This window comes from Curcuma longa, chromosome 2 (assembly GCF_044706935.1).
Source record: "Curcuma longa cultivar G26 ecotype Majalengka, Jawa Barat chromosome 2, ITB_CL_G26_1.1, whole genome shotgun sequence".
Classification (NCBI taxonomy): Eukaryota; Viridiplantae; Streptophyta; class Magnoliopsida; order Zingiberales; family Zingiberaceae; genus Curcuma; species Curcuma longa.
The window spans coordinates 720,825-745,986 of NC_133862.1; the positions used below are offsets into that span (position 1 = coordinate 720,825).

Here is a 25,162-nt window from a genome sequence, read left to right on the forward strand (position 1 = left end):
TAACCCTTTTGGGCCCCCGGGCTAGAGCCCAGGTAGGATAATACCTGGCTCCGCCTGTGTCTGTGCAGCCCTACGGAAAAAAATATCTATCACTTCATGAAGTGAATATAGAAAAAAAAATAAATGTAGATACAAAGGTAGAAGACTCATGGTGAAGTGAATGACAGATCATGAATTTTTATGAGATTTGATCCCTAACTGTTATATCAGAAATATCATACGCTCACCGTTTACGTTGCACTCTAGGAGCTTTTGTTCAGCCATGTAGAAATGATACAACTGTAGATTCATTGATTGATTTTAGAGTATTATAATTCAATTCTTAACTGGTATATATATTTGATGAAAAAATTATGGGATGCGATACATATATATATATATATATATATATATATATATATATATATATATATATATATATATATATAGAAATTCTCTGCCGCGCGACAAATGCCGCGCGACGCCGTACGCGACAGCCGACCTTCCTCCCTTCATCGTCGCCGTTCGTCGCCGTCCGATCACCGTTGTCCACAATTTTGGACTCGTTGGAAGCGCAACTCGACGGCGCACACATTGGCATCGGATTCCGGCCGGATTGTGGCCGGAATCCGGCCGGAATCCGGCCAGAAACGCGACAGAGACGCTGTTGGCCGGATTCCGGCCGGCGCTGCGACCGCGGCCGGTCTCCGGCCGCGATTCGGCCGGATTCCGGCCGATTTCGGCCGGAATCGGCCAACAGCGTCTGTTGGGCGATTCCGGCCGAAATCGGCCGGATTCCGGCCGAATCACGGCCGGAGACCGGCCGCGGTCGACGCGCCGGCGCCGGGCGCGTCGACCGCGGCCGGTCTCCGGCCGTGATTCGGCCGAAATCCGGCCGATTTCGGCTGGAATCGCCCAACAGACGCTCTGTCGCGTTTCTGGCCGGATTTCGGCCGGATTCCGGCCACAATCCGGCTGGAATCCGGGCCCGGCCGGAGCGCCGGCGAGTTGGCCTTCCAACGCATCCGGTCCGGTGGCCGTTGGTGGCCGGACGACGGTGAACAGTGGCGGAGAAGCGGCGAACGTCGGAGGAGAAACCGGCGTCGCGGACGGGCGCGCAGGGGTTTGTCCGACGGGCGCGGACGGACGCCGGTTTCTCCTCCGACGTTCGCCGCTTCTCCGCCACTGTTCACCGTCGTCCGGCCACCAACGGCCACCGGACCGGATGCGTTGGAAGGCCAACTCGCCGGCGCTCCGGCCGGGCCCGGATTCCAGCCGGATTGTGGCCGGAATCCGGCCGATCCGGCCAGAAACGCGACAGAGCGTCTGTTGGGCGATTCCGGCCGAAATCGGCCGGATTCCGGCCGAATCACGGCCGGAGACCGGCCGCGGTCGACGCGCCCGCGCCGGCGCGTCGACCGCGGCCGGTCTCGGCCGTGATTCGGCCGGTCTCCGGCCGATTTCGGCCGGAATCGCCCAACAGACGCTGTTGGCCGATTCCGGCCGAATCGGCCGGAATCCGCCGAATCGCGGCCGGAGACCGGCCGCGGTCGACGCGCCGGCGCTGGGCGCGTCGACCGCGGCCGGTCTTCGGCCGCGATTCGGCCGGATTCCGGCCGATTTCGGCCGGAATCGGCCAACAGCGTCTCTGTCGCGTTTCACGTCCGGCCGGATTCCGGCCACAATCCGAGCGAATCCGATGCCAATGTGTGCGCCGTCGAGTTGCGCTTCCAACGAGTCCAAAATTGTGGCCAACGGTGATCGGACATATATATGTTTTTTTGGGTAGATTGGACTACCATCTAACGGAGCGGTTGTGGATCTACAATTCTAATATTCAGATATGACGTTGTACAACGATGGATCAATTGTGAAAGTTGGTTGTTGGTGATTTTAATGTGAGTACTTTTCGGATTTAATCTGATAGTCGATAGGAAATTTCTGTAGGTCAGATGAATCACCTTAAGGATTAGTCGGTTCGAACAACTGAAAACCTAAGTTATAAAAAAAATATCTATTATAATTTGAATAGGGATGAATATTATTATAGAAATCAGGAGAGAAAGTTTTGAAGGATGAAACTTGAAGGATAAAAAAATAATTCTCATAAAGTTGTATTAAAATTGTTCTAAAATCGATCATAAAATATATATAAATCTTGAGTGGAGTGTTATTATTATTATTATTATTATTATTATTATTATTACACAATAATTGAATTTTAAATCAAGATGTATATCTATATATTATTATTATTATTGAACGGTGGCCTTTCTTTTTCCACCACGATGAAAATATGAAGTTTTCTCACGTGCAAAAAAAAAAAAAATGTCTCTAATACCACTTGCCTACCCTAAAAATATCAAACATGCTTAATTATCAAAATTATTTCACTAAAATTATTAGGACAAAAATAAAAAAGATGTTTTTTGCTTCAAATCATTAAAGGGGTCACACTCGATCTCACGACCATTGAGGAAGTAAATTAAAAAATTATAGTTGGTTTATTGTCTTTTTATATCGAAAAACTACAGTTGGTTAAAAATATCCCACTCCATCAACAACTTATATACAATTACTTAACTGTCATCTCATACTATTCTTATTATTATCTCTCATTTAAATTTTCCATCTAAATCTGAATCGATTAGGCATATTACAGAAGTTACAGTTTTGTAACTACTACAACATGAATATTAAGTGAGAGGATTGAATATGTGTTATAGCAGATACAATTTTTTAGTTGGTACAACGTAAATGATAGGTGAATAAGATTGAATCTATATTGTAACAACTATGAAATTACAACTGCTACAACGTAAATATTTTTGAATAAGTTAAATATGCATTATAACAACTACGAAATCGTAGCTATTACACATGTTGTAACAACTATGATTTCATAGTGGCTATAATATGCTTGACCGATTCAGAATTTAAGTGAAAAATTTAGATCTAAGATAATAATAAATAATAAAAGATAGTTGTGAATTGAAAGACATACAATGTGAACCATCTTTTAACTATTGTTACTTTTATTAAAATTATTATAATTAAAAAAATAATTTGAGAAAATTAGGGTGTTTTTTTCCCCTTAAGGAATCCAAATGATCTAAATATTTTTTTTAAATACTTATGATCTCTATATTCACATTATCAATCAAATATCTCCTTTTTCAAATATCTTAATTAATTTTATAATAAAATATATCACAAATCAAATATCTTTTACTCTCATTTTTATTTTTTATAATATAATAATTAAAAATCATTGGACAAAATTTTTTATTCGATGATTTTTAATGCCTTGAGAAATATCCCCTCTAAATGAAGGATATTTGATATTTAGAGATATTTATTCAAATATCCCTATCAAATACCTCATGCCCTTATATTATTTTCTATCTACAAACTCTTTCATATATTTTCTTATTATTTTGATCTTAATTTAATACTAAATCTGATATAAAGTTTCGATATTATTATTTTAAAAAAAGATTAACTGATGATTTATCTACAAGTCAAATCATCCTTTAATTTATTCATGTCATTGACATGTGGTCAGCTTGTAGGACCCACTTTGTGTTTTGGGTCTAAAAGGTTGGGAATTATCTACTAATTATGGTAATAATACTATCAAAAACACTATATTATATTTTTAAAATCATCAAAATGTAAAATTAACCTCATTTTAAACCCCTTAAAAGTATTGATAATTTTATCATTTAATTTGGAGAAAACAACCTTATTTATTAAAAATCCTATCGAATTTGAGCCAAATTTAAATTGCTTTATCAAACTCAACTAACAATATTATTATCCTTATAGATTAGTTAAATATCTATCTAATTCATATAACATATATTATTTTTTATTTTTTTAATATATTATGAATAATTTCATATTATAAAAAATTAAAATTATTTATAAACTTTATTTATAAATATTGTTAAAATTTGGTGCAAAATTAGATCTAAAGCACATGAAAAAATCATTATTTAAAAAGGATTAAAGATATCTCCATTGGCATGAGGCCTTTTGGGGAGAGCCCAAGAACAAAGCCATCAGGGCTTAGGCCCAAAGTGGACAATATCATGTCATTGTGGAGATACGAACATCCTTTTGGACCCAACAAGTGGTATCAGAGCGAGACCACTCTTCACCGGACTAACCGCCGGATGAGCCATGATCCATAATCTAACCATGTGGTTTGAACCTTAAACAAAAGAAGTGGGTGCTTGTCATCAAGAGGACCAGACACCAGATGAGAAGTCCTAGAGGTCGGGTGGACCGAGGGGCAAAAAGTCCTAGTTGCGGCTAGGTGGAAGTCCTAGTAAGTCAGGTGGATCGAGGGACAAAAAGTCCTGGTGGACCGAGGATTCAGACCGGGGGGCCTGTGGTCCTTTGTTTGAGGGGGGATTGTTGAGTTGCAATGGTGCAAATATAGTCCCACATCTAAAGTACATGGAAAATATCATGGGTTTAAAAAGGATGGAAGATATCTCCATTGGCATGAGTCCTTTTGGGGAGAGCCCAAGAACAAATTTGAGGGCTTAGGCCCAAAGTGGACGATATCATGTCATTGTGGAGATACGAACATCATTTTGGACCCAACAAATATTAATAGTATAAACCTGTAATTAAACTACTAATAAAATTTTCAATTAGTTAAAAAAATATGATAAATTTTATTTAAATATAAATGATAATATACTAATAATCTAGATATTCAATTTTTTGAATTTATTAATTCTGAAGGTGATTAATTCGATCTCTCATAAAATTTTCATTGACTGTTTAGGTAAATTCGAGGAAATGCTCGTGTCATGCTTTAGCAAGGTGGAATCCGCTACCTCAACGGTCCCACACTGTGTCAGCCTTACGACTACAATTGATCATAACGGGGAATGTATTGTCTCGGTTTTACTGAAATTCAATTCTTACCGACCTACTTTAATAAATTTATCTCGTCGTAACCAATTCAACTACTCAGCTCGGACATTGTTTATCACCGAAATATGTTATGCATCGTGCACGAGACATTTAGTCAAAAAGTTGTACTTAGAGATATAATTTAAAGCAGTTTCATGTGAGACAAGTCTAAGTTCATGACCATCCATTGAGACTGACTCACCAACGTAAAAGGCTACCATTTAAGCTCATTTTCTTCCCCCCTGACTTATCTTTTTCCCTTTTCTTGACTTTTGTTAGATCAAACAAATCGACTTTAACCAAAACAAAAACAAAAACAAAAAAAATCAATAAAATTGGCGTGCAGGAAATTAAAAATCAATATATAATCTGTAAAAATGCTTTTAATTTGCTCTTCTTCTTCATCTGATCACCTACTTCCTCTCCTCTATCGTTATAAACCTTCTCTTCCTCTCTTCCCCATCTTTCTTTAATTTCTTTGTCTGATCCACTTCATATATCGATCTCCATGGAGACGAAGACGCTGTTCCCGTTCCATGACGCGGCTGTAGGCGAGCCCGTCAAGGAGCTGGATCTGTTCTCCTGTTCCACGCCCACCTCCGCGCCGCCGGAACTCCTCCTCCTCCGCCGCCGTCGCCGTTCTTGTTCCCCCGACGTCGATGTGGGTAACGTAGATCTGTGGATAGATATGTATGTATAGGTGATTAAGCAAGCGTGGATATATCGATCGATGTTTTTGTAGATTGGGCTGAATCTGGCGACGATTTCCGGTACTGGTCGAGTCGTAGAGGAGGAGAAATCTACCAAAAGCAAGGTGATCGAGGTTAAAGTGGAGCTGAGGCGAGTGCAAGACGAGAACCGGCGACTGAAAAGCATGCTCGATCAGCTCGCCGGCCGCTACGCAGCCCTGCACAGTCGTCTGGTTCATCTCCTGCGGCAGAGAGATCGCCGTCGAGCAGCGGAGAAACCGGTAATTATTATGCTTTAGCTGGTTGATCGATCGAAGATCGATCGATGGATTTCGTGAGCTTGATGCGTCGTTATGCGAATTGAAGGATGCCGGAGGGAGCCCGGAAATGATAGTACCATTTCCAGATCATGATGAAACGGCGAGGACGACGACGGCGGCGGCGGCGCCGACTAACTTGGTGCAGCAGGAGAACGACAAGAGCGACGTCGGTGCAGTGCCGGAGCTCCCTCGCCGGAGGGCTCGAGTTTCAGTTCGGGCGCGATCGGACGCGTCGATGGTAATTAATGTTAAATATAATTATGACTCCGATTATCACAAATTAATTATAATTGACGAAGACTAATTCTTATTATTATTATTATAATCTTAATAATTATGACTCCTTATCCTGCGCTCCCCGTGCGCATCATCCGATCTATCGCCGCTGCCGGCGCTCCCGCTTCGCCGTCTAACCACCTCCGGCCGCCGCATCACGCCCGATGGAAGCGCGACTCACGGGTGCACCGTCTGGCACCGGATTCCGACCGGATAGTGATTGGAATTCGACGAATTCGATCGGAAATAGGCTGCCACTGTCGAACGACCAATTTCGACCAAATCGCGGTCGAAATCCAGCCAAATTCTGACCGGAATCCGGCGCCGAACTGTGCACCGATGAGCTATGCGTCCATCGGACATGATGCGACGGTCGACGGTGGCCAGACGATGAAGCGAGAGCTATGGGTGCGCATAGGGAACGCAGGATAAGAACCGCAGACTAGTATTTTTTTAATTATAAACTGCTATTTTTATATATCATCTTTAACATTGATATAGAAAGTTCCATTAATAGAAAAGCTAATGTTCAGATCGGCGATGGATGCCAATGGAGGAAGTACGGACAGAAGATGGCGAAGGGGAATCCTTGTCCTCGTGCTTACTACCGCTGTACCATGGCCGTCGGCTGTCCGGTGAGGAAGCAGGTACTGTACTGCGTCCTTTATCTTAGAAATTTTCTCTCTCCTTCGCCATGGATGGCGGCGGCGGCGGCGGTGGTGATCGGAGAAACTGTGAGTGTGTAGGTGCAGAGGTGCGCGGAGGACAGAGGCGTGCTGGTGACGACGTACGAGGGCATCCACAACCACCCTCTGCCTCCGACGGCCGCCGTCATGGCGAACACCACCGCAGCAGCCTCCGCCATGATTCTCTCCGGCGCCGCCAGCAGCAGCCTGAGCGACTCGATCATGGCGGGCCTGCAGCAGTGCCCCTTCCCGTACTACGCTGCTGCTTCCCCTGCAGTGGGCGGCGCCGCCACGCTCTCCGCCTGCGCGCCGTTCCCCACCGTCATGCTCGACCTCACGCAGTCCTCCTCCTCCACCGCCGGCCTGCTCCGGAAGTTACAGCAGCAGCAGATGCCCCTGGACTTGCGATGCCTCCTCCCGCAGCCGCCGCCGATGGCGGAGACCGTCACGGCGGCGATCACCGACGACCCGAAGTTCACCGCGGCCTTGGCGGCCGCCATGGCATCCATCGCGAGGACTCCGAGGCCGAGCAGCGCTGGCCCAAGTAATTGGGCCTTGTCCTGGGCCTTAATTGGGCCTGGGCCTGGGCCTTCAATGTTGGGCCGCATCAATTTCCCAACGCTTGCACCCCCTTTTCCTTAATGGAGGCACGAGAGTGAGAGAGATTACAAACACCCACCTTCATTTGTTGTGTTCTTCATATGTATAATATGTATAATATAATTAATATTAGCTCGATCAATTATTATAACTTAGCTAACTTCGCTAACATTCAAACACAATCGATAAACTACGATGATCGTCATAGATGAATTCCCCGTGCGATCTACTTGTGAACAAGTATGGGTATGTCGATCGTTGCAAAACTATCACTAGTGATATCCAACCCTAACAACAAGAACACTTCTTGGAGTAGTATGTTGTTTGTGATTTGCAATTTACAAATAATCTAATTTATGTTATCACCTAATGAACAAAAAATACCCAAAGATGAGATATATAGATAGATAGATAGATAGATCGTTACATGATTAGATTCAAACATAATATCGAAACACTTTTCGACATAGAAATTACCCTTCTATGATTCATACAAATGTAATGTTCAAACTCTACTTTGTGTTAAGATGATATGATAGATTATTCTAATGGAATCTAAGTCTCCTATTTATAGAGATTATTCTAAAATCCCCGGGGCCAGAGACATCCAGGTTGTCACATTCTAATTCAAAATTTCTTTTACTTCCCGATTTAGCCTGGTGGCCCTTGTCACTCAGGGATTGAGTCAATTTAGATTATCATTTTTTTATTCTAAAAAATTTTGGGCCTTGATCTATATTTAATTAATTAAAAAGTAAACACATCGAAGTCTAAGTTAGCTAAGGATGACTTGATACTTAGCTGTTAGAGAAGTCCAAATATGTAAAAGGTGATTAGGTATTTGATGATTAAAAGTCTTATAAATCAAGGTTGATTAGATATCCAATAAATAAGAAAGACCTAGAGTAAGATAGATTTCTTACCAGATGAAGAAGTTTCAATGAAACTTTTGGTGGATAAGAAAAATCTAGAAGTAAGGTCTCGAGTTAGGGATGACAATTTCCTCTGAACACAATGAAGAATCCGATACTCAACCTGAATGAAGGAGGGTACAAAGGAATTTTTTTTTGACGTTAGACACTTTATTTGATTTGCAGATCAATTGTCTATAAAAAGATTGAGTCGAGTGAAATATCTATTATCATGTAAAAAGCTTATGTGATCATGAAATCAGTCGATTGGAATCATATAGAACAACATATCAAAACTTATTTGGAGACAACTTGAAAGCTATAGATAAAAAAAAAGCACAGGGAGCTCATCAAAGCTAGCACAAGGTGTTTAAAATTGCACATTTTATTGCTCTCCTTATTGAATTTGTAGTCATTTTTTTATAGCTAAAGGTCTACTTTATTTATTTTTTTCATTAAAAATAATAAGATAATAGAATTCTAAGAGTCGACTCTCTCAGAATTTGAGAGCTTTTATTTTTTTCTAATTTTATTATTTAGTTCTTGCAATTCAATCTCATGAAAATTTTCTATTAGCATAAATAAATCGAAAAGCACGAATAATGCATCATTCTATAGCCAACATTCTAGAGTTGTTTTTCCACTGAAAGAAATTAATCCGCAATGCACCGTAATTAAAAATTGGCTCATAGATACTTGATTAACTACAAAACCACTTTGTCATTGCACTATAACCCAGGATACAAAGAATTTGAGAGCTTTGAATCATATAAGATATCCATGTTTGCATTGTCTATTTTTCTTGTTGCTTACTATTTTTTTTATTAAACCAGTCATTTACAAATAAGAGTGGGATATCTCGATTATCGCTCCTGAGAAACAGTAGAGTTGGTTATTACAGAACAGATTTATTGAAATGGACAATAGTCGAATCTCGATGAAGCTGAGATAATGCCCTCTCTTATAACACCTAACTGTAATTGTAATTTTTCAATTTACTTTCTCATTTTAGAATCAATAATAATAATATAATAATTTTGGTGACCCTTTAAATAATTTTTTAAAATATAGGGTCCTCTTTCTCAATTTTCCCCCAATAATATCTTTAGCTGTGGCGGGTGGCTATGAAGCGGGCGAGGTGGTAGAGCGGCGCCGCCCGGGCGGCGTCGAAGGCGGCGAGCTCCCCCTCGGCCTGGCGGACCAGCGTGTGAGCGAATTCCCGGGCGCCGTCCAGCCCGAGCAGCTTCGGGTAGGTGGTCTTGTCGCTGGCCAGGTCCTTCCCCGCCGTCTTCCCCAACTCTTCCGACGTCTTCGTCACGTCCAGGATGTCGTCCACCACCTGGAACAGCAGCCCCACGCTGCGCGCGTACCGCCGCACCCGCTCCACCTCCGCCTCCTCCCCGCCGCCCATGATCGCCCCGCACACCGCCGCCGCCTCCAGCAGCCGCGCCGTCTTGTGGATGTGGATGTACTCCAACACGCCCATGTCCACTTCCTTCCCCTCGCAAGAAATGTCCACAATCTGCGAATTCAGAAGAAAAATTATTCATTTCTGAATAGAAATTTCAGGAGAAGATCTTGGAATTTGATCGATCGATAACCTGGCCAGCCACTAGGCCCTCGGATCCGAAGGAATTGCCGAGCTCGAGTACGGCGCGGACGATGCGCTCCGGCGCCACCCCGGCGGCGTTGGCGGCGACGTGCTCGAAGGCGAAAGAGAGGAGGGCGTCGCCGGCGAGTATGGCGGTGTCCTCGCCGAAGAGGACGTGGTTGGTGGGCTGGCCGCGCCGCAGGTCGTCGTTGTCCATGCAGGGGAGGTCGTCGTGGATCAGCGACATGGTGTGGATCATCTCGGCGGCGCAGGCGACGGGCATGGCGGCGGCCTCGCCTCCGCCGACGAGCTCGCAGGCGGCGATGGCGAGGATCGGGCGGACCCGCTTGCCGCCCGCGAGGAGGGAGTGGCGCATGGAGCGGTGGATGAGCTCCGGGTGGCGGAGGGGCACGGCCTGCTCCAGGGCCTCGTTCACCCTGCGGGCCTTCTCCGCCATGTACTCCTTGAGGTCGAACCGCTCCACCACCAGGCGACCGAGTTCCGGCGGCGTCGAGACGCAGTGCACCGCCGCGGCCAGGGGGCGGCGGGAAGCGGCGCCGGCGGCTGCGGTCCTGGCGGCCGGCTTCGCTGCCATGTTGGTGGCGTAGGAGCAAGCGGCGGTGGCGTAGGCCATGGCGCAGTGTGCTCTTGCTCTGTGGGCAAGGGGTCGATTGAAGCATTAAATAGCAGTATCCTCCTCCTTATCCTTCTCCTTTGACTCCATTGTGGATAATTAATATTCACCTGATGGATTGGAGCTAGAGCTTCTGGCGCTCCTCCTCGGAGATGGTGGCGAAGGTCGCATCGCCCTGCTGCGCGCCGTCCTTGATGGGGGTAGTTGGCGCCGACCTCTTCTTCTGCAGCGAGTGCAGCTTGTCGATGGTCTTCGCCTTCACCGGCGGCCCGCTGGCACAGATCGAGCGGCGGACGAAGGCGAAGGAGGCGGCGGCGTCTTCTTGGTCTTCTTGCGGCGGACGAAGGCCCAGATCGGGCAGCGTCTTCGGCCTCGGTGTTCTCGGGCGCAGATCTGGGAATCGGGCAGGGAAGGGAAATTTGGGAACGGGATTCTTAAATTTGGGCGCCGCGAGAAAAATTTAAGCTCGTCGCCACGGAGGAAGCGGAGAGGAATTCTCGTTGTTTCGGCCAGTTTGCCACGGCGGACGCGACGCGGAGAGGAATTCCCAGCCACGTAGGCAGTCGCGGACGAGGAGCGGACGAAGCGGCGCGCAGCAGAGAACTAATATATATATATATATATATATATATATATATATATATATATATATATATATATATATATATATATATATATATATATATATATATATATATATATATATAAAATTGATATTCTGCGCGACTCCGTACGTGATATAGCCGACTTCCGTCGCTTCCAGCCGCCCTCACCGTGCCGTTCGATCACCGTCGGCAGCCGACCGGACCCGATCGACGTGTCACTCGCTGGCGCGTCGATCGACGTTGGATTCCGATCGGATTGTGATCGGAATCCGATGCCGGCCGACGCGTTGGCGAGTGGCGCATCGATCGGGCTCGGTCCGGCAGCCGACGGTGATCGGACAGCGAGGTGAGGGCGCCTAGAAGCGACGGGAGTCGGGCGGGGGTGAAACACTATGCATTCCCACTTTTGGACAGTCAGATCCAACTCACGATCGCGTGATAGACGGTGGATCACGAGTCGCGCATGGGCACGCACGAGGCAGTCGGCAGAATATCAAAATCGTGTATATATATATATATATATATATATATATATATATATATATATATATATATATAATGAAAACAAATATCTTCTTTCGAAAATGATCTATCTCTTTCATCGTCAAAAACTTCAAAAATAGAAACCCTACATATCTAGTTCTACTCTCATCTCACGGCAAGTGAGTTAAGAATTTTCATCGAAACACACCTAGTGATAAACTTTTCCTCTCACATTCAAATTTAAGATTTAATTTTGTCTTATCATCGTGTGTCTCGACACTGATGTAGCTCATCTCCCTCCTTATTATAAACTATATTTCTGTTTCAAAATAGTGTTAGAAGGTATTTCAACCTCTTGATCATCTACAAATATATGTATTTAGTTCTAATGTAGCCCTCATTTATTGCACATATTTAAGGTTTGTCTTTCACATTAATTTGTATTTTTTGATATTTTATAAGGTTTAGGGTTTTGTAGTTGCACGCGACCTCACTGTTTAGGGTTTAGGATTTAGAGTTTATAATCAACATTCATTGAATTTCAAAAATCAATACTACTGTGGTGCTACTATTTAATAACCAACATCACTTTGGTACTGGATTTCAAAAAACACCGCCACCCTGAAGAGCAATTCTTGGATATTCAGAGTAAGGTAATTCTGGATTTCAAAAATCAACACCATTGTGGTGGTTACTATTCAAAAACCAATACCACCCAATTTTTAAAAATAGAGAAGTTAATCCAACATGGTTTTGTTTCTAAAAAACCAATATTACTAGGGGTCTGTAATGTGAAAACTAGCAACAATATATTGCTAAAGATAGAGAAGTTAGAGGGCATGGTGTTATATCAATGTCAAAATCCTATAATCATTGTTTATGCATTTGAACATTTGTTTTTTTTATGTTAATAATTTATATTTTTAAAAATTATAGCCATCAGTTGATGTTGATCAGAAACTCCAATGGACCAGTGTTTTAGGTTATTTTAATGATTTTTTTTGCAGGACTCCATTAAATCGACTTAGCTTCTGCGTCACCAATTAAAAAAATATATATATATATAAATATAATTTAGTGAAATAATGTTTTATCCATAAATTTAGATACTTTTGTAATATTATTTTCTGTAATATAAAAATAATAAAATAAATAAATTTAGAGGCAAACTTACTTCAACACGAAGCATTAGAAAAAAAAAAGTTAAATCCCAATTAACCTCATTGACTATCCCTGAAATAATCGGTCCAACCCCACAGAAGTTTCCTACCGATCACCAGGGTAAATCGGGAAATGCACGCAGCGGCCAATCCAGATGTCCAACATCCTTTGACTGCGCTCTCTATTTTGGAGGAAAATTCCTGAGCATCTTCCAACGGACCATGTAAATTATTTTTAAAGGAGTGTTACTTTCAATAAATTTAATCGAATTCTAACGGAGATGAAAATACCCCGCTGAATATCTCAACCTCTATAGATGTTATTATTGTTAAGGGTGAAGTCTCTGTGATTTACCTTCTTTCAGGTAGTCTGGAGAGATCGTCAAAATGACGATTTCACTTTTTACTGTCAATTATAGATCTCTCTCATTATGGCCGCTTTTGTACAATGGTAAAATATTTAGGAGAATAAATAAAAAGATTATATTTTGAATTCTAATATAGACGAATATTCTATAAGTCGACTTCTAAGTGTACATAAATTGTGTTTTAGAATCGTCTACTTTTAATATTAATCGGGTGAAACATTAACACTTAAATCATAAAAAAAAAATTAAATACCTTTTGATGTGGTGAGTCTTGCCCCGATCCGACGTGGCGAAGGAGTCAATGGGGGGTTCAACCTGGTTGGTCTGGGGGTCTTTGGTCAACCTCGCCTTGAAGGCCAGACCCAGATATCCTCCTTTTGGTCTATCAGGCCTGTCCACTGGGCCCGGCTTTCAGACCAGCATAGTCCATCCTATCTGGCTTAGTTTAATCAAACTACCCGGACTAGCCGGTCAAGGTCTCGAAAGCATTTCCTCTGATCGGCTAGGCCTCGACCTTGCTTTTCCCGGGAGTTGTGCCTCACGAATGCGCACCAAACTCCTTTGCTCGGTCGGCTCACATAATACAACCCGGACTGCCCGGCTGACTCTTTGCATGCGTCTCATTTACTCGACTAATCCACTGCATGGCACATCCCGAGTACTCTACCTTTTGTATATATGCTAACTCCTCAGTTCATGCAGCTTTCAGTAAACTGCCCGGTCTACCTGGCTTATCTGTACAGGAGCTCTGCGTACCCGAGTAAACCTAGATACATCTGGTCCCGGGTACTTTGCCTCATCAGCGCTTATCAGCGCCCCATTCTCCTGGGTCATCCCGTCTACAACCTGTCCCGGACAATCTCGTCCCACTCCGGCATCCTTCTAGCTCAAACTCCAGTCTTCCAGTTAACAAACAAGCAAACTACAGACAGCCAACCATGCGAATCGTCATATAGGGACAGGATGACAGCTGCGCCCCCCATGATCCACCTCGATAATGCTGCCCGATTTCCCTCCAGAGTTAAGTGACAAAAAGAACATGGGATCGCATGGCGGCTACGGGGTATATTGCCTCGGTTCTCCAAGCGCCTCCCTATTGGTGCAAACAGCGGCGAAAGTGCAGATCCTGTCCCCCTAGCTATGGCCATAGTCTGCCACGTGGGCTGGAGGAATGTTCTATTCATAGGTATATCAACTCCTACAGAGGTATGATTCGAGGACCTAAAAACTTTGACACACAGCTACTACTATTCTTCTTCTTGCTCTTATCTTCGCCGAAAACTAACTTGAGCGTCAGAGTGGCTTGCCGGGACTCCCCGGCACCCTCTAACCCCTTCGCTTGTGTTGATCCTTCCAGGTTTCCATCCTCCGAGGGCCCCACAAAAGATTGAGGTGGCATTCCCTTGACTGGTGGATTGACTGTTGACGGTATTTGGCCGAAACAAAATTGGCGCCGTCTGTGGGAACTCTGAGCTGAACGTAACGATGGTCAACACCAGACGCACCATCAACAATCGTGAGCCTGCGGAGGAGCAGCCTCCGGAAGGACTCATCGCCATATCTCGCGAAGCTCTGCGAGGAATGATTCAAGATGTGGTCGACTCCGTACATCGACGGGCTCAAATGCAACCCCCTCTTGTGCCAGCAACCAACATCCCGTTGGGGACCCAAAGGGCTTCCCCGGTGGAGGAAGTCTTGTTGCCCATGGGATCCACCAACAGAGGGGAAGGCCCATCGGAGGCCGATTCACACGGTCCTCATGTTGGTATGGAGTGTTGGCGATCTGGATCTCCGTCCTGCGTTTCCGGATTCTATCCACTCCGAAAAGCATAGAACTTTATCCCGCCTAGATCAATTGACAAAGTCTACAAAAGACTAAGTCAATCGATCCTTCAGGATCGCCGATTCCTAAATTATTAACTACGGTTTACGACTAGTTCTAGGTATAAAAAAACTGCGGAAAATAAATCATACCAGAACCTTTTAGATGACCTCGGAATCTTCCTCTGTATTCCTAACTTCTTCCTGGACGTTGGGTGGACAACGGACCTCCAGAAATAAAGGAATTGCAATTTCCGGATGAAGATGACTTGGATCGCCTTGCTTCTTCTCGCAGCAGTTTCGCCTTTTCTTTTCTTCTTTCCAGGATCCGGCCACCAACCTTAGGAAAAGGTTCGGCCACCTTGAGCAAGAAAGAAAGGGGCGGAGGAAGAAGAAAAAGAAGAAGAAAAGAGGGAGGGAGGCGGCGGCACCAAGAGAAGAGGAGAAGAGAGGAGAGAATTCTGAAATCGATTCGATCTCGTAATCCTTGATCTCTTGAATGCTCTTGCCGCCCATCCCCTCCCCCTCTTTTATAGCCTCACGCCCAAGACCAAGCTCTCTTTGCCAATTCAAAATTTTTCTTTAATTTTGATTGATTCCGCGAACCAATTCGAAATTATAGAAACTTCTTAAATCCTGGCCTTTAGATTGTCTTACTTGGTTTCTAGCCGTTAGATCTTTTCAGAATTATTTAAAAAATAATTTCAAACCTTATCTTAAGTGGCCAGCCATCTTGGATGGTGATTTGGTTCAATCCGTGAACCAACTTTATATTGAAGAAGAAAATAAAACCGAACCGAAGAGATCTCATCCGTCGGATGCAACTTAATCTCATCTAACGGTTACGATATAATCTTCTTTAATATAACTTAATCCCCTTGATCCAATGGCCCTGATTAAATCATTTGGGCGTGTGGTTCAATGAACCATGCTTGGTTCACCTGATGAACCGGTTCTTCCTTCCAAAGAGAATTAAAACCGAACTGGAGAGATCTCGTCCATCGGACGCGACTTAATATCATCCAACGATTCTAATCTATTCTCTTTTATTCCTCTTTATTTATTTCGATCCAATGGATGCAACTTGATCTAATCCCACGGATACAAACTGATCTCATCCATTAACTAATCCTACGGTCGAGAACTAATCTCATCCAACGGTTGAGATTAAATCTCATCCGACGGCTGAGAACTAATCTCATCCGTTTGATTGCATCCTTTTGAAGATGTCTTTAGGCTACAGTGGGGACCTCGAGGAGGTATTAGATCTGACCTTCTGATGGATTTTGGATCCCGTATTCAACTCCGAATACACACCTACATCCATCCATAACGATCCATTCCATTAGAGGATCATTATTGCACTACCAATCTAATCCTCAAATTACGTTATAGGTTCCTTCTTATTATTTTATGTATTGCTCCCCATGTTTAAGATATCGTATGTCCGTCAATTATCTGAGTTCACTGACAACTCAATAATCGACATCTAAGACCTTGAATAGTACCACTCAACCTTATTGTCAGCCGGACCAAGTCCACTTGCAAGTTTTGACTTGACAATCCTTACGAGCTCTCCAAGGGGACATCATCAGCCCTATTGGGACACGGATTCCTTCTATAATTAATGACACACCGTATAAATAGCATCATCACCCAACTTATCGAGAATATTTGATCTGACGGAAAGATCTCACCCTTTGGTAAATCAAAGCAATAATTACTAAGTATAGGTGCCCATTTATTACATCGGGATTAAGAGTGCATAATTATAATAACAGAGGTCTTGTTCAATTTACGAGTCAGTGTAAATCGAACAACCTCAATGGTCCTACTCAATACACACAAAGTGCACTAGTGTAATTCTACAGTCAAGACAGACAGTCACCGAATTACACTACAACCGTTTCTGATGGTTTGTTTAAAGTCATCTTGGTTGTGAGCCTTAGTTTATAATTCACAAGGGACCGATAATCATGGTCTTCTGTGTCTCACAGACACCAAATTATCTACAAATGTAAATTAAGAGGACTTTATTGCAAAATACACTATTGCAATCATTTGACCAAAACATAATACTTTATTTCATAAATGTTTATATACAAAAGAGCAAGTCTTTTCAGTATACTTCCTAACATGGAGCGGCGTGACGATCGTAAATGCAAGGCTCCTATGCTATTTGCGAAGGAGAAAAAGACTCCTTTCTCCAAAGAAATCCTGGAGCAAGAACTGCCTAGTCATTTTCGCCTGCCCTAGGTCGGAGAATACAATGGGTCTACTGATCCTGAAGATCACCTCGGTCGCTTCGAAAATGTGTTGCTGCTCCACTAGTACGCCGATGGAGTAACCTGCCGTCTTTTCCTCAACACTTTGGCTGGATCAGCGCAATGGTGGTTTTCAAGACTACCGCCTTCCTCCATCCACTCCTTCGAGGAGTTCAAGGAAATTTTCTTGCACCAGTTCTCATCAAAAGACCCCTCTCACTCTTTTTTCCATGAGGCAAAAACCCAAGGAAACCTTGCGGGAATACTTGCTTCGCTTCAATGAAGTCGTATGGGAGGTACCCTCTGCCCCCTCTGACATTCTGACTAGTGCCCTGACTCAGGGGCTACAGGACGGAGACTTCTTTCGTTCCCTCGTGAAAAAGCCTCTGCCTAGTTATCCCAAGCTCCTCGATCGTGCTTCCAAGTACATTTACTTGGAAGAGACTCAACTCGCTCGCCGAAACGACACCATCCCTGCCCCTACAACTGATCGACGACCAGCTCTTGCACCTCCTCGCCAGGACGCCCCCCCCCCCCCCCCCCCCTCGAGGCCTCTCCAACATCCCCCGCCCCGACGGGAGGAGTGCGTCGTATAGGCGGTGGATACTTTTCCTCTCCCAACCGAATACAGGAACCCTGCTGGGAATGGCCAGCCAACTCGTTTCTGCGTCTTCCACCAGTCCACCACCCACAGCACGCAGGAATGCCGACAGCTGGCCGAAGAAATCAATCGGGTCATCGCAAACCGACAGCACGCCCGGGTGAACCCTCCCCCAGGAGGAAATCGCTTGGCAGGCAACCACGGCGGGAGGGAGACCAGGGCCGCCGGACCATGCCCAGACGTCCTAGTCCAGCCCCTAGGTCTGAGCCTCTAGAAGAACAGCAGCCAGCCCCTGCCGGTAACCGATACCCGACCCAGGACGACCGACGACGTGAGCGCATGCCGCCGCCAGCACCGCATCTTGAGGAGCGCCAGGACCCCCGGGACCCCCCAGCAACATACCTCACCGAGGCACCATCAACATGATCGCTGGAAGCTCTACCGATGGGGATTCCAATCGAGCTCGTAAGGCTCACGCGCGTCGATTGGAGTCTTATGGCATAGGCTCCGGCTCCACCCCGGCGACAGGCCCGTCCATCTCCTTTGGGCCTCCAGATCTGGAGGGAGTATCCCTCCCCCACGATGACGCGTTGGTCGTCAGGGCCACCATTGCTAACTATGAGGTAGCCTGCATTTTTGTTGATACCGGAAGCTCGGTCAACGTCCTCTACAAGGACGCCTTTGACCGCATGCAAATCGGCGCGGAACAGCTGCTACCCATGACAACTTCTCTTTTCGGATTTTTTGGGCACGAGGTCCAACCCCTTGGGCAAGTACAGTTGCCCTTGTCTCTTGGAGAGGAGCCCCTTAGGAGAACCCGTATGACGCTCTTCACCGTCGTGGACGCTCCTTCCGCCTACAACGTCATCCTGGACAGACCAGCCCTTAGTTCTTTTGAGGCGGTCGTCTCCACATATCACCAAAAAATGAAATTTCCTGTTCATAATCAGGTCGGCTCGGTCAGAGGAGATCAAGGTGTGGCTTGAAGGTGCTACATCGACATGGTCCAAACTGACCTCTGAGCTGTGAAGAGGAAGCCATCAGTGAAAGTGCACGCCGCCCAAGAAGCAGATCCTGCTCGACTCCTTCCCGAGAAGGTCAATGTGCAGATTGTCTTCCTGCTCGGCTCCTTCCCAAGAAGGTCAGTGTGCAGATTGTCCCCGAGTACCCAGAATGGGTTACCCAGATAGCAGCAGATTTACCCTCCGAGCTAAGGGGAACAATTGGTCAGTTGCTTGACCAAAAATCAGAACATCTTCGCCTGGACTGCCTCGGAGATCACTGGCATCGCCCGCACCGTCATGGAACATCGGCTTAACATCCTCCCCCGGCGCCCGACCCATCCGGCAAAAGTGGCGGCACTTCTCCACCGAACAAAACAAGATCACCAGGGAAGAAATCAACAAACGGTATTTGGCCGGAACACCTTTTAATTTTAATCAAAATTATTTTAATTATATTAATTTTAATCAAAATAACTCTAAATACTATTTGATCAATTTTATTTAAATTAAGATACATTTTAATGAATATTTGAACCATTTCAATTAATATTGATATAAATTTAATCAAAGTCACTACGACAATAATAGATTAGGAGTAATTTAGTGAAACGGACCGATCGGACAAATTGATTAACTAATAACTCCAAAATGGTTTCCTGTCGGAACACTGCTATAAATGCACAGATCAAGAAACACATGTTCTTAGAGCATGAACGATGATGCCAAAAAAAAGAGATTAATTCATGTTCCTTGCGTTGACTATCAAATTGAACGAGTATACAGCTGAAAGATGCAGCTCCGTGAAAGCATGATTAACGCTTTATTTGGAAGGAGGTGAGGATGAAATTAAAGCATGATTAATGCTTTATTTGGAAGCATGATTAACGCTTTATTTGGAAGGAGATGAGGGAAGAGAAGAAGAGGGTAAATAAGGAAAAGAAAAATTTTGATCCTTGTTTGAGATGAAGTGAGTTAAAGAAGAGAAGGGTAAAATTTATCATTATATATATATAAATCGTTAGAATTTTTTATACTCCGATTTGGGACGTAAAGAAGGAAAAAAGAAACTCAAAAATATTTTATTTCAATTTTATCCTTATTTTAAAATATTAATCCTCAAATTAATTCATCTATTTAGATATCTTGGCATTGCGCCGTCACTCCTCACACAATGTAGGCCATCACCGCCTAGAGTGGTCACTCGTACTTCACGATGTCAACGTCTGCGTCGATCCTCGTTGCAAATCTTTTCCAGGACAAGACTCAAGAGGACAGAGACAAATAACCATAATTTTCTTTTTCTTCTTCTCTAATAACATAGACTTATCCAAAAAATATATATACGTTGTCCATTTTAGGACCTTATGTATCCCAACTTTTTATATGCAATATTGACAGAATTTTATAGTTTTCCATCCTATTCTCTATATACGTTATTTTTTTTTAAAAAAGTAAGGATATGTTTATAACTTTATACATTTAATATTCATTCCCCTTCTTTTTCTCTCAAATAAAATAACACATATTATGTTAATGAACCTTCTATCCTTTCCAAACAAGGAAAACATAAATATTTTACGAGTAATGATAGGTAGCATGAAAATTGTAGCATGAATGTAGTATGACACACTCAATGCATGAATGTGGGTCCCACTGCATATCAATGGGACCCACTTGTATTGAGTGTGTCATGTTACATTCATGCTATAATTTTTCATGTTATCTATCATTACTTATATTTTACTTCCCTTCTTTTTTTCCTTCCTTACTTTACGTTAATCAACCTTCTTTCACTTCATCCAAACCGAGCATAATGCTCCTCCCTTCCTTCCTTTCTTCCTTTCTCCCTTAGTAAACATCAAGTTGGCCGGCGTTAGGGGTGGTGCTTTGAAAACCCTTAATTATTTCAAAGGGCATGTTCACGAGGCCATGCATGCTTAGCTCACATTATTTTGGAATACTAAGATGTGTTTGAAAAAAGTTTTCAATCAAACTTATTTTATGATTCTAATTTGTTTCTGAGTGTGTAGCTGCATAAGCTTGTCAAACTTATTTTATTATGGATGTTGAAATAGGGATGATAATTTCTTTTGAATTCATACATCTGATACTCGGTTAGAATGGAGAAGGATATGAAAAGAATTTGTAGACTTAATTAAATAATAGAATTTTTGAATTTAAATATGGAAACGAATATGATAAAATTCTATCCATACTTGACCCGTATATCCGATTAAATTATAATATATATTAATTTTTTTAATCTTAATTAAATTCTAATATCTTTTTGTTGAATGATAATAATTAGATGGAAGGAATAAAATTATTAATATATAGCATAATAGATGCTATTTTTATAAGATAGTATTGGAATAAATTATTTTTAATATTTTATTATTTCTTCTATGAGGATTAATTTGTTAATTTTTTTCTTATTATTTTCATAACAATTTGGTAAATATTCATGACTTAATCAAAATAATTCAAATTTGGAAGAAAAAAATATAATTATAGGTTGTAATAGGATATTTTGGTAGAGTACGGATATCCAATCCTCTAATGGATATAAGAATGAAGATGAATATAATAAATGTAAATGGAGACAAAGGATATAAAATTTGATTCAAATATGACCCATTGTCGTCCCTATACTAAAGTGAAAGATTAAGAACTCAAGATATCAAGTGAGTTGAAGGCTGAAGGAGTAAGGTTGATCCAACAAGCCCATCAACCTAACTCGACCCAAACCAATCTACACATGCCCATCACTTGGAGCTATAGCAAAGTTGTAACCGACTCTATTTATTTTCTTTCTAAGTAATGATACGCTATATGAAAATGTAGCATGAAATTCAACATAACATACTTCATGCAGTGGATCTCACATCCATGCAGTGGAGTTCATATCCATGCAGTTGAGTGTGTCATGTTGAATTTCATGTTACAAGTTTCATGTAGCATATCATTTTTCTTTCCACTTACTTTATCGTTTGCAGTGAAGTTCTTCCATTGCTTCTTAGTCTGACGATACTCAAGTTTTTCTCCATCAGTATCTCTGGGCATCTCACAATCATATTTGATAGAGAACATGATATTGAAATCAGTTCAAAAAAAAAATCCTCCATTTTAGGTTTCCAAAGCGTGAAATAACCTTCACATCTAGGTGGTTGAATACTTGATTTAGTCATGTCTTTACTTTCACCTCGATCCTCTCGATCTAATTGCTCAGATGACGATTAATCCTTCTAAGCGATCCTCTTCTTATACTAAGGCTATGTTTACTTGCAAGAGTGGATGGCGGATGGATGAAACACACCTAGGGAGAAGGAAAAGAGAGGGAAGGTGGATAAAATCCATCCTCATCTTTATCCGTTTACCTGACGAAAGGAAAGAAAATAAAATTTATTTTTATGGTCTAAAATACCCACCGAAGCTTCTTCTCCGCGAAGCCATCTTCATCGAAGTCATCCTTGTCTTCGCCGTCCTCATCGCCGGCGAACAGGAGCCGCGGCGGCTCCTTCTCCGACGACGGCGACCGATGGCACGGCGGCCGCGAACAGGAACCGGCCCCGTGCTCGATCTCCAAGAAACCCCAATGCGGCGGAGCCACGAAGGCGGAAGAAGAAGCAGAAATCTCCTGAGCCGCCTGGCCTGCCGAGACAGAAAGATGCGGAAGCCCCCGCCGCGGCCGCCCTGCTCGCCGAACACGTACGCGCGTTGTAGTCGGCGCTACCCACCGCGACCCACGGCCCGCCCTCCGGGTCGAACTCCACGCCGCAGACCGGCCCGCCGGCGCGGAGTGCAGGCGAAGGCCGCGCATGACGGCGTCGCGCGCCCGCTGCCGCCGCACCGCTGTTCCCACAGCTGCACGGTGCCGTCGTCGGAGCCGGAGGCGCCGAGGTCGCCGCGGGCGGAGTAGTCGACGCGGCGGCCGCCGTGCTCGTCGCGCGTAAGTTTGGGAGAAAAAGGTAATTTTTCTTTCCTTTCTCGCTTTCCGCCCGATTTGGGAGAGACGGTTTTTGAGGGAAAAAGTATCAGCAGATGTATTCCATTTCTTTCCTCTCGTCAAAATTTATAAAAGTAAACAGAGGATGGATAATTACGGAGGAAAACTTTCCTCAGTTTTCCTTTCCGCCCCTCCAAGTAAACGGAGCGTAAGTGTTTGTGTGGCGGAAGCCTTTGATTGCAAGAGGAGGGGATAAATAACAAACTTGCAAATTAAACTTCTCTTTCTCTTGCTAATTACTTAGCAAGGGCACCCGTTAAAATGGTATTTCAAATCAGGTTATCATCCAGGCACATGCGGTTCGATCCCTAGCTACAACATATTTATAAAAATTTTCTTTCAAATAGAGAGCGCAATCAAAAGATGCTGGACGTCTAGACTGGCTGCTGCGTGCAATTCCCAATTTACCCTGGTGGCCGATAAAAAATTTTCATGGGACCGAACCAGTCATCTTTAAGGATAATCAATAAAACTAATTGGGATCATTTTTTTTGTTAAAATGGTACTTCAAACCATTTTAGTCAACTATTTTATATTATATCAATTTTAACTTAAAACAGTTTTATTTTAATAATTTTAATCAAAATTATTCTATTATAGCAGTTTTAATCGCAATAGTATTTGATCAAAATCGAGCAATTTTTATTCATATTTGAACACTTTTAATCAAGTGGCACTAATTTTAATCAAATTAGAGCACTTTTAACTAATATTCAAATAGTTTAGATTCAGGTGATTAAGTTTTGACTAAATTAGAGTAGTTTTGATAAATCTTAGAACAATTTTAACTATAACCACATAGTTACTATTTCGAGTAAATTAAAATAATTTTGATCAAAATTACTACAACTACATAGTCGAAAACTTAAAAATAGGAGTGTTTTAGGGATATTAGCATCCTTTTGATATTTTTTTCAAGATGGAATACCCTTTTAATGACGATGAAAACAAAGGATGCCCTTACGCACATTAAATGAACATCAAGCTTAGAAACGTTCGATTCGTTTTTACGATCCTCAACGGAAGTGTTTTAAAGACATCTTGAAAGGAGAAATGGACCGACCAAATAAAATCATTGACTAATAAACTCCAAAATGATCCAACAAAATCGACAACCAGATCACCATGTGAACATGACTCATTTGTGCTTTTTAATTTATTATGGTTCTTTTTAATAGATCGTGAGCTAGTCCGCCTAATTCACAATCCGCCTTGAGTTGAATTGGAAATTTCCTAACACGCAACCAGCTGACCTGCGCCACCCTGCCCTATCATATAATGGAATTTTAAAGATTGGCCTGCCCCATCATAAGTTGGCCGGTTTGACCACAGTAGCTTTAAAGTTGTGCCTCCAATGTAGAAGTTTACATAAGCTAGTGTCAAGGGATGATGATGGTAGATTTATAAAAAAAAAATGATAAATCCTAATTAGTCTCATGGACTCAATCTCTGGGAGTAGTCGGTCCAGTCTCACGAAAATTTCCCATCGATCACCAGGATAAATCGGAAAGCGCATACAACGGCCAATCCAGATGTCCAACGTCCTTGATTGCGTTCTCCATTTGAAAGAAAATTCCTACAAATACGTCGTAGTTGAGGATCGAACCGCGGATCTCTGGATCACAATCCGAATGTCCTACTGTTGCACCATTGTCCCGGGGACAATGATGGTAGATTTATACATCATACGTTGAGTAAGATTAAGACTTAAAATTACATGAATATATATATAATTTTTTAATAGATCATGAATTAATCTGTCTAACTCGCAATCCACTTTGAGCTGGGTTAAAGATTTTTTAAAATGCCAAGATGACAAGCCGACCGACCTTGTCCCATCCCATCATATGATGGATTTTTAAGGATTGACCTGCCCCATAATAAGTTGGCCGGTTTGACCACACCATCTTTAAAGTTAAGCCTCAAATGTAGAACCTTGCATAGGCTAGCGTCAAGGGATGATGATGGTAGATTAAGACTTAGAATTACATTAAATATTCATATTATCAATGTTGTTTTATTTTTGCTACTTATATTTAAGCAAACTAGATCAGATATGCACTTTGTTACTAATAAATTGTTGAGTTACAATCCATTCATCCCCTCTAGTCGACCAACACAATCCTACATCAAAGACATTGTCATCTTTCATCATCCAACTTCTCCATGTCTACAACCTTCTAGTTTTAACTAATCCTTCTATCGACTACTCATTTAATTGACACTCAATGC

At 42.9% G+C, this 25,162-nt stretch overlaps 2 protein-coding genes across 2 annotated transcripts; one reads left to right on the plus strand and one right to left on the minus strand.

The window, feature by feature from the left end:
• The first annotated feature begins 5,327 nt into the window (after positions 1-5,327).
• On the plus strand, positions 5,328-7,524 carry LOC141818602 (putative WRKY transcription factor 47). Its single transcript, XM_074706067.1, has 5 exons — positions 5,328-5,572; positions 5,654-5,881; positions 5,967-6,158; positions 6,730-6,843; positions 6,943-7,524. Exons 1-5 carry the CDS (start codon positions 5,420-5,422, stop codon positions 7,522-7,524), a joined length of 1,269 nt encoding a protein of 422 aa, XP_074562168.1. The 5' UTR covers positions 5,328-5,419.
• A 1,852-nt stretch (positions 7,525-9,376) lies between these two features.
• Positions 9,377-10,672, minus strand: LOC141821099 (geranylgeranyl pyrophosphate synthase, chloroplastic-like). Its single transcript, XM_074708465.1, has 2 exons — positions 9,995-10,672; positions 9,377-9,915 (listed from the first exon to the last, which is right to left on the minus strand). The coding sequence occupies exons 1-2, from the start codon at positions 10,616-10,618 to the stop codon at positions 9,499-9,501; spliced, it is 1,041 nt and encodes a 346-aa protein (XP_074564566.1). The 5' UTR covers positions 10,619-10,672; the 3' UTR covers positions 9,377-9,498.
• Between the last annotated feature and the right edge of the window lie 14,490 nt (positions 10,673-25,162).